The sequence below is a fragment of the Sceloporus occidentalis genome, unplaced genomic scaffold, assembly GCF_023333645.1.
Source record: "Sceloporus occidentalis isolate IW3139 unplaced genomic scaffold, rSceOcc1.0.p SCAF_324, whole genome shotgun sequence".
NCBI lineage: Eukaryota > Metazoa > Chordata > Lepidosauria > Squamata > Phrynosomatidae > Sceloporus > Sceloporus occidentalis.
In genome coordinates, this window is record NW_028317304.1 from 169,939 (window position 1) to 180,000 (window position 10,062).

Sequence of the window (10,062 nt, forward strand, 5' to 3'; positions counted from 1 at the left end):
ACCATGCACAACGTAGTTTTAACAAGTGGGTTTCCAGATACTGGCTGTCTGATCTCATATGGAAACCTAGAATCTGCTGACCGATCTGCCAGTTTTTCCTGCTGTAAAGAATCACATTTAACCGGCCCTTAGTCTTGTCTTGATGGGTTAAAGGGACAATCCAATTGTAAAATGTTAAGAAATTAGTATTAAACGTAATTTTGATGAGTTTTAGACCTGTCTTGACTCCAGATCTTTACATGACCCTCTTCAATTTGGATTCTGCCATCACCATTCGACTGGTCTTCTCCTTCAACCCCTTTACAATGTTGATCTCCGTGACACTCACATCCGGCATTTCTGATCGCACCTTTAGCTTCTCCATTTTCAGTAACACTTCCTCTCCCCTTCCTCTCTCAGTTGATGTACCCCAAGGCTCCGTTCTAAGGCCGCTTTTGTTCTCATTTCACTCTACCTGACTTGGCTGACTAATCTCATGCTTTTGCTCTAGTTCCACCTGTATGCCGATCACACTCAGATCTACCTCCCCACCTTGACGCTCCTTCCTTCTTAGCTTGTGTCACTGGATACCTTGCCTTCATTTCTATCAGGATGTCTGCAAGATTCCTAAAACTCAGTGTGACGGGACCGACCTGTACCCCGACTGGGTACTCCCGCCAATCGTTGCTTCCTCCTGCTGGGACACCAACAATTAACCCCTTCAGCGCCAGGAAGAACCAGCGTTGAAGATAGAAGGGGGGACGTTGCTGCACCGGAGCTGCGTTGGCGCTGTGGCTATCCGAAGCTTAGCTACACTTCACACCTATACAATTAACGGTGCTAAGACCATCAGCCTTCTTCTTACCACAGGATGTCCAGCTGACGTTACAGTTCTGAGACTCTGAGTGCTAAAACATGGGGAACATCAGCAGAAACTGAACCCCTGTATCCACACACAGAAGTCTCTACAAGGCCTGGGCCCATAGTCGATAGGGAGGAGGCTGGCTCTCAGGCCTCTCCAGGGGCCCCAGTGATGGAGGGTTCCGTCACACTCAGTCTCTCCAAAACTGAAGGTTTTATCTTTCTTCCATCAAGTGCTAAAAGTTTCCATCAATATCCCCACATGCTCACTGCTTTGGTGTCCTCCTTGACTCTCATTCATCCCTCACATCCAGTCTGTCTACACCTAAAAAAATATTGTCCGTGTTCCGCCCTTCCTAACGCAAGATGCAACTAATGCTCCCCTTTTTATCTCCCGTTTTGATTACCGTGGCTCTATCTTAGCTGGTCTCACTCATACCCATCATTCCTCCCCTAACAATCGATCATGAATGCTGTTTCCAGGCTTATCTCACTTACACGTTGCCCAAAATCTTCAAAACCTGAACTCTCAGCGTTGTGGAATATGTTGGCGCTATATAAATCAATAATTAATAATAAATTGTATTTGTCTTATTTTTCAAGGCGGAAGAAAAACAGGGGAAGGGAGATGATACGGCCGTGAATGGGTTTCGACTGCACTGTGTCCCGCGTTACAATACTAGCCCTGAGCGCACAATTACATCTACAGTAGGACCGTGAGTAGACTCTTAAACCTTTCCTCTAAGGCATTTACAAAGGGTGCAAGTCCTACATGTCCAACTCCAAACTCCTTGTCATTAAAGAGGAAGTCCCATAGTAAAAAAGGATAACCTCTAGTTCAAACTATTAGGACATATGTATGTATATGTATGTATGTAAGTATAGTTTTCAGCAGACTTATTGTATGATATGATATGTTGTGCTAAAAAGGGCCTTCTCATTCCCATATGCACCTCCCACCCAAAAATGAATCATACGGTTCTAGGTTCTTGTCACTTCCATCACTGGAGGAAGGGTTCTGGGATTCACGGTTCTTTTTATGACACTCATACTTTTTTATAACTTTTCTAGGTGGGGCGGCTGGACCTCGACTTTCTGGTGTCCGTCCAGTTACCTCGTCTCTTTCTCCTTGAGAGTGGAGGAACCACAAGGACGTGGGGATGACACTGCCGTCAACAACATCATGTTCAGGTGCTCTGACAATCGGATACTGGAAGGAAGTGGACTCCCGTGGGGAACATACGGACCATGGAGCCAGTCTTGTCAACATGGAATATGTGGTATTTTGACCAAGGTCGAAGGTAAACAAGGTGATGGAGATGACACGGCCCTCAACGATATTCAATGCTTCTGCTGCTCCAATGTATATGGAAACAATTAATAATTATTGTAATTATTGTACCATGCTACATCATAAATAAAGACCGCCATTGGCAAAAAAGTGGGTCACGTGACTTGGTGAAGGGTCCAAAGAGTTGGAGTGGTTGCCATAGAAAATGGGTTTAGCAACATAGCCACACCCACTTGGGGTGTCCAAACAAATTCTTGCACCCAGAATTCTCAGTCTTGCTGTCGACCACATCCGTCTACTGCAGACCTGGGCAAAGCACGGCCCGCGGGCCACATCCGGCCCGCTGAATAGCTCGGACCGGCCCGCAAAGAGTGTCCTGGTGACTCACCAATGAGTCCGGTGTCAGCAACGGGAAGCAGCGAAACTATGCACTCCGAAGCCTTGTTCATTTTGTTCACTTCTGTGCTGTGCTAATAGTTATTCAGGCCTTACTTATTCAAGCACCTCTACCAATGACGTAGGCTTGAATAACTTTATTGAACAGCACATAAGTTAACAAAATGGACAAGGCTTCGGAGTTTGTAGTTTCACTGCTTCCCGATGCTGAGTAAGTGATGCCACTGTAACTTCTGAGTGCCAGGATGCTCGTTGCGGACCTTGGGGAGTGCCAGGACAATCGTTCCACGCTCGTCATTTACCATTTTTTTAAGAAGGGATAGTATATGTATGCAGTATACAGGTATTGGTAGAATGAAGTTAAGGGCTCATGCACACTGCTGTAGTTTCGCCCGGGCCGTAACCCAGGCGAAACTACGGCGTGCTGCTGCGGAGAGGAGATGGGAGTGCTCCTTACCGCTCCCCTCTCCATTGGCAGACACGGGGGCCGCGCCGTAAAACGGGGTGAAACACCGGTTGCTCACCGCGCCGTATTACAGCGCCATTCATTTTCAATGGCGGCCGTATTCTGGCCGCAAATCGGGCGGCTGGAATACGGCCCCATTACGGCAATGTGCATGGAGCCTTCGTATGTTGGTCTGGCCCTCTAAAACCATTCCAATTTCTCATGTGGCCCCATGGGAAAATTAATTGCCCACCCCTGGTCTACTGCAAAGCTTTCATTCCCATGGTATCGATGATGCAGCCCTCTCCTGGCTCAAATCCTTCCTCCTCGACCTTTACTGTCTCTTTCTCCGACGATTATTAGTTACTAAGCTCATCTTACGATGTCTTACCTCTGCTGGAGGAAGTTAATCCTTTTGTAAATCTATATTTGTTCTATAACAAATGTTTCAAATAAAATCTTTTAGCATTTTGCACGAGACAGCCCTTTTAAACATGTCATAGGTCAGGGACAGGCAAAGTGTCCGTTTCAGGACAACAGGGTCTGTGGCAAGGTTTGGGAAGGTCCATAGAACATCCTTTTATATACCGGTATTAAATATTTTGAAGATCATAAACCAGTTACCTACTTCTGGCGAAGCGGCGCTTCTGCCACAGTCTACGGGTGCATCATAGATGCAACAGATAAATAAAAAACTGGGAAAGCACCAGGCCCAGATTGCTTTGGCAACTTGTTTTGAGAGACAGATCGAAAGGAAAGTTTACTTAAATAACTTTTAAGAGCTAATATTATACCAATATTAAAACAAGGTAAGGATTCAGAACATATAGTGGATTATACTTCAGACTGGTTTGGTATTTATAATGGCACCAGACAAGGTGTCCATTTTTAAAATGTTCCTAAGATCTGTAATAATTGGCTTTGTGCCATGAATTGGTTTTTAATCCACGAGGTCAGTGGCTCCGCCGCAAAGAAAAAAAAAAACAAAAAAAAACTGACTAGGGCCAAGCGTGCCATAAGCCGGTGGTGGCGGCCAGGTCCCCGTCTTCGTTTTATTCGGGGTCGCACTCCACAAGGGAAATGCGGCCCCTTCCTTCCCTCCCCGGCCATAAGTGGGGGATCTTCTTAGTCCCTTCCCACAAGGAGTGGGACCACTGAAATAGTCGCTAGAGGAGAGGGGGCCCACTCAGAAGAGCTACCTAAAAAAACGGGCCTTTTTTAGAAGACCCGGGTTTGTTACGGTCAACAGAATATCATCTTCATAAAGAGTGATTTTCCTATGACTGCAGCAGCCTCGACTCCCGTGCTAGGCCTCCCCAGAAACACATAACCCCCCAATAAATACACGACAACCAAGGTTTGCTTAGGAAAGGCAACAGGTGATTTATTTTAACGCTAGCCATTGCCACGCAGACCTAAAACCGAAAACCATTTAACGAAACTGCCATGACCTTGGTATCGTCAACTTCGGCCCCTTTTCCCAAACAAATAGACACCATATGTAATCAAAAATGCTTTATTTATTTTGGCCATGGTCAATAATTAAGTATTTGCCCAAACCGTGACACTCATTATACTTCTTAAATGTGTCTAATATGAATCATAATTAACCACAAATTGGCTAAACACAGAATGAGAACACCTGTAGAGGCTGCCGGCGTCCAAAGCCCAGCAGCCACCCGTCAACCAACGCATTACCTGAGCAACGCGCCCAGGGAGTGTTCTGCACTTCCGCCCTTAGGCATGTGCACCACGAGTACAACCATACCTTAGACAGTTGCCTCAAGCACCGAACCAGCCAACCACATTTGAACAGTGACCATAACATAATACCAACCGCCACTTAGAACAATGGGCAATAAATATCAAACAAAGAGGGAAGGGAGGGTGGGAATTTCGCCTTCTTAAAAAAACCTACAAGCATGTCTTTGAATAGGTCCCCAAATTTATTTGTCTGACGCTGGACACCCAGTGTCCTCCCCTTCTTCCTGTTGCTGAATATTCAGAATGGGGGGCAAAAGTTCCCTCGGAGGCCAAGCAGTCATAGAGGATGAGTGCATGTATCAAAAGATTTAACCCCCTTGTTAGGTCATGGGGGGCTCCTTGTTCCTCACCTGGTCATGGTGCCCCTACACCTATTTCTTGCTCCGGGGCTGGTCTGTTCAGCTGTTCATATTTCAGTCATGTTTAACGTATGTATATATATATATATATATATATATATATATACACCTGTGTGTGTAATCTCATGCACTTCATAGTGTGTCCCTGAATGGCAGAAATAAAATGTGGTCACCCTACCTGTGAGTTGTTAGGACACCGACCTGTGCTGCTGATCTTGGTACAGTGTGTACTGTATGTGTGTTTGTGTACTGTGTATGCGTAAAGGTGTGCTTGGTGAGTGTGTATACTGTGCATCTGTGTGCTTGGCGTGTGTGTATATGTACAGTGTGTTTGTATATGTAAATACTGTGTGTGTGTGTACATGTCCTATGTGTGAGCATTGTTGTGCTGTGTGTATAGTGTGTATGTGTAAATAGTCCTCACCCTGTTTGATCTCTTTGTCCACCTTCTTTCTTTACTCTGTGATCCATCAGGTCGCTGACCTGCGCTGCTTATTTTTTTTAATTATCTGGGATTATTTTCAGGGCTTGGTGACAGTTTAATGCGTGGAATAAGGGAATTGGGGGGATAGAGGGATTAAGTTAGGAGGGAAAAAAATCTAAAAATATTTATTTTCTACATTTTACAAGAGGGGGGACTATTTTTTTTTTAAAAAACATGTTTAATTGTTAAAAAAAAAAAAATTGCAGAGCAAAATAATGCTGAAGAGGCTTATAGCATGGTCAGTCAGGCGGGTAAATTAAACCAGGGAGCGGCTAAATAGGATATTCCCCAAAACACGACAAACTGATGCATGTTTTTCTCTAATTGCAAGTAACCCGTGGAAGGAATCCCTCTCAAAAGTGTAAGGTGAGTGTGAAAACTTTTTTGTCTCAATCAGGACGTGTAAATGAATGTATTTTGGAGAGATTTGACAGATGTAGCTTCGACTCACGGGCCAGGCTTGGCTCATTTGCTCAATTAAATAAAACACCAACACACAAGATGGGTTTGAAAAGGCCACAGCCGTTTTATTTAACAGTCATTGTCCTGTAAAACCTGAAATAATAAACATAGATGCGTTAACAGAGACAATGACGTAACCAAAACCAACCTAGCTTGCCAAGTTATCCAGGTACCATACCACACACCAATTTTGGGAGGGGACCAGGATGCCCCAACCCGGACCTGAGGTTCCGAGCACCACTCCTTGCAAGGAACCTCCCACCGGTTATGACCACCAATGATCATACCACCACATTAACCCCTTGGATACCTGGCAAGCTACCGCCCACGACTGTGACTAATGCAGCAACACCATACCACACACCAATTTGGGAGGGGACATACCAGGATGCCCCAACCCGGACCCGAGGTTCCAAGCACCATTCCTTGCAAGGAACCTCCCACCGGTTATGACCACCAAGGATCATACCACCACATTAACCCCATGGATACCTGGCAAGCTACCGCCCACGACTGTGACTAATGCAGCAACACCATACCATACACCAATTTGGGAAGGGGCATATCAGGATGCCCCAACCCGGACCCGAGGTTCCGAGCACCACTCCTTGCAAGGAACCTCCCACCAGTTATGACCACCAAGGATCATACCACCACATTAACCCCATGGATACGTGGCAAGCTACCGCCCACAACTGTGACTAATGCAGCAACACTACTCCACAAACTCAACCACATAATGGGAGGGAAGGTGGGGCAAACACCACCAGGTAAGGTTAAACAAAATGGATCCTTACCCCTGTGATCACCAAACTTAAATATCCTCCTACCAAAACTCCTCCCCTAAAATCCACAATTCCTGCCTTAGCCTAGCCCTGCTCAGCACTCTGTCAGGGCCCACTCTAGTCCATTCTGGCCCCCGTGGGCTTCAATCTGGGCTGAACTGGCCGGGCGACCCTGGAACTTTACGTCCTTACCTGGGAACTTTCAAAGTGAGCTGACGCTTGAAATATTAACCCTTTAACGGCCCATTGTGAAGATTCCGTGTGCTGACTCTAATAGGGTCCTCATGGAAACCCTCACTGATTATCAGCCGTAACATGCTGGTAGTAAAAGCCCTAACTTGACGTCATATAGAATCACAATAGTGTAGAATAGGAAGGAGTCGGTTCCAGACTGTGTGACCCTGAGAATCTACCCCCGAGGTTGGGACAAAAAAACTGAATCTCATTAGATGTGTTCGGTTTGATGGCCGCCTGATGACGTCAGCACGGTCAACAGCTGGATTTGCTTTTCTGAACAGTACTAAGAGCTACCTCCCCCGGGTTAGCCCCCCATATTAAGAATTTTTCCAAAAGATCATTGCATTTGTTAGATCAGGTTTGATCAACTGTTTTTTTCATTAGATCTACTCTAAAATAGGCAATATCAACAATCTTTTTCAGGGGGGGGCTAACCCGTAGCCAGCCCCCCCTCAACAAAAATTTCAACAAAATGTTACTGATTATGATAGTTCTGAGTTAGATCAGGTTTGATCAGACAACATTTTTGTTAGATCTAGTCTAATTACTGAGATATGGCCCCCCCTCAACTGAAATTTGAAATTTTTTTTATGGATTTTGGTAGATATTCGTTAGATCCGGTAAGATCAACAGTTTTTTTCGTTAGATTTATCACGCAGGAGGCGGTATTCACAATCGTATTCACGAGCTCTACCTCTGTTCCGTGGATATCGGGGGTCGTCCGCACAGGGCACCTGAACACTTAAGGCCGGCCCTGGAAACACTACACAAAGCTAAAAGATAGGAAATAAAGCATTTAGGAAATAAAACCTATCCTCCCCGCACACAAAATAGGATTGTGAATACCGCGTCCTGCGTGATAGATCTAACGAAAAAACCAGTCGATCTAACCGGGTCTAACGAATATCTAGCAAAATCCTTAAAAAAATTTCCAAATTTCAGTTGAGGGGGGGCCAACTCGTCTGTATACCCAATCCCCGCACCCAAAATAGGATTGTGAATACCGCCTCCTGCGTGATAGATCTAACGAAAAAAACTGTTGATCTAACCGGATCTAACGAATATCTACCAAAAGCCTTTAAAAAAATTCCAAATTTCAGTTGAGGGGGGCCAGCCCCCCCTCATTAAATATGCAATATCTCAGTAATTAGACTAGATCTAACAAAAATTTTGTCTGATCAAACCTGATCTAACGCAGAACTATCATAATCAGTAACATTTTGTTGAAATTTTTGATGAGGGGGGAGCTGGCTACGGGTTAGTCCCCCCTGAAAAAGATTGTTGATATTGCCTATTTTAGAGTAGATCTAATGAAAAAAACAGTTGATCAAACCTGATCTAACAAAGATCTAACAAATGCAATGATCTTTTGTAAAAATTCTTAATATAGGGGGGCTAACCCGGGGGAGGTCTAAGCGCTGCGTGAATTGTTGCACTATATATGAAAAAAAAAGATAATAATTAAATAATAATAATAATAATAAATACCAAATGGCCAGTCCGGTCCTGGGTGCTATAATTGTGTGGAATTATTACAGACAAAATTGGCATAATGTATTTCTTTTTTGCATTTTAAATGAATTTTATCAGAATAAATTATAAGTAATGTGGGGTACATTACATAAGAAAGAGACAAATGAATTTGGGTAACGAATCACATTCCCTGCCCATTTGGTTCGGATGAAAATTGTGGACATTTTTAATGGAGGAATTAAATTTGTTGCCGGGTGCCCACATTCACTCTTTCTTTCTCGTTCACCTCTCTCTCTCTCTCTCTCTCTCTCTCTCTCTCCCACGCTCTCACCCTCTCTAAATGTCTCCCTGCATTCTTTGCCGACCACTTCTGCATCTTCTTGTTCTTCATCTTCTATTTTTCATGAGAGTGAGTTAGTGTGAGTGAAAGGGCATGCCAGTTTCAGACCAAAATTCTGAGCTTTTTGCTTTGTTTTCGTCCGCTTTGTGGGGGGGTCTGACCTCATTTCCGTGGCTTCATACGAATGGCCAAATTTGCAAGCCGTACAAATCAGAATGCACAAGTCTACCGTCAGGTCTGCCATCACCACGAAGCACACACCGCAGGAGTTCTTTGATGATCCCAACAGAGTGGAAGCTCAGGCATAGGCAGGTATAAACTGGCATGGAGCATTGGTGGCAAAGCCCAGCACAAATAGCCAGATACCTGGATAGGAAATCCTGCAGGTAGAGACCCAGGACAGGTAACACCCGATGACAGGTAGAAATGTAGAACGGATAGTCACAGCCGGGTTTGGTACATTAAGCATTAGGTCAGGTCAGGAAGGTACAAGATCGCTAGGCAAAAAATCGTCAGACAATCCAAGTAGCAAATACAGGACTACACTAGGGGGCCTAGCCTACACCTACACCCCCTGCTCCGCGTCACCGGCCTCCTTGCAAAGCCGGCCCTTATATGGGGCCTGGTGGGTCCATTGGACCCAGGCGGCCACGTGGACAACCTCTCCCTCGTTCCTCCAATGGGAGAAAAGGGTGTGTCCAGAACCGCCGCCATTTTGCAGAAGTGCACCAGTAACACAGGGGAATCAGGGAGGAAGGAACGTAGAGGGGTCACTAACACAAAATTATGGACTCCTTTTGGGGCGCAAAGCATGCCGTGTAATCTCGTAAACCCACTCCAATGTATTCTAAGAAGACACCATGGTGAAATTTGACTAAATGCTGATTTAACAGCGATATGTTCAATATGTATCTATATCTATATATATACATACACATGGGTCATGGATAAGTTTAATTTCACCTCCCATGACCCCGTGTTGTGAAAATGAAGAACTTTGATTTTGGTGGGCTGTCAACCAAGGGTTCAATGTTCTCTTGGCCAAACGTTAATGCCTAGTTTTCTATAAATACAGATCTCATGGATGATTCTTCTAAACATTTGTAACATTTTTGACGGAAGTCAGAGCTCATTGACGGGATGGCCCACGCGGCCTCTTTGCTCGTTCTCATTTCGCTGGTCTCAC

At 44.9% G+C, this 10,062-nt stretch overlaps 1 protein-coding gene across 1 annotated transcript in view; it reads left to right on the forward strand.

Annotated features, from left to right (window-relative positions):
• The first annotated feature begins 10,016 nt into the window (after positions 1-10,016).
• LOC149274555 (vitelline membrane outer layer protein 1 homolog) overlaps positions 10,017-10,062 on the forward strand; it is a 3,168-nt gene continuing 3,122 nt past the window's right edge. The window contains exon 1 of the mRNA XM_089505340.1: positions 10,017-10,062. This exon is cut by the window's right edge and continues 119 nt beyond it. Within this exon, the coding sequence (XP_089361466.1) occupies positions 10,017-10,062 (46 nt within the window).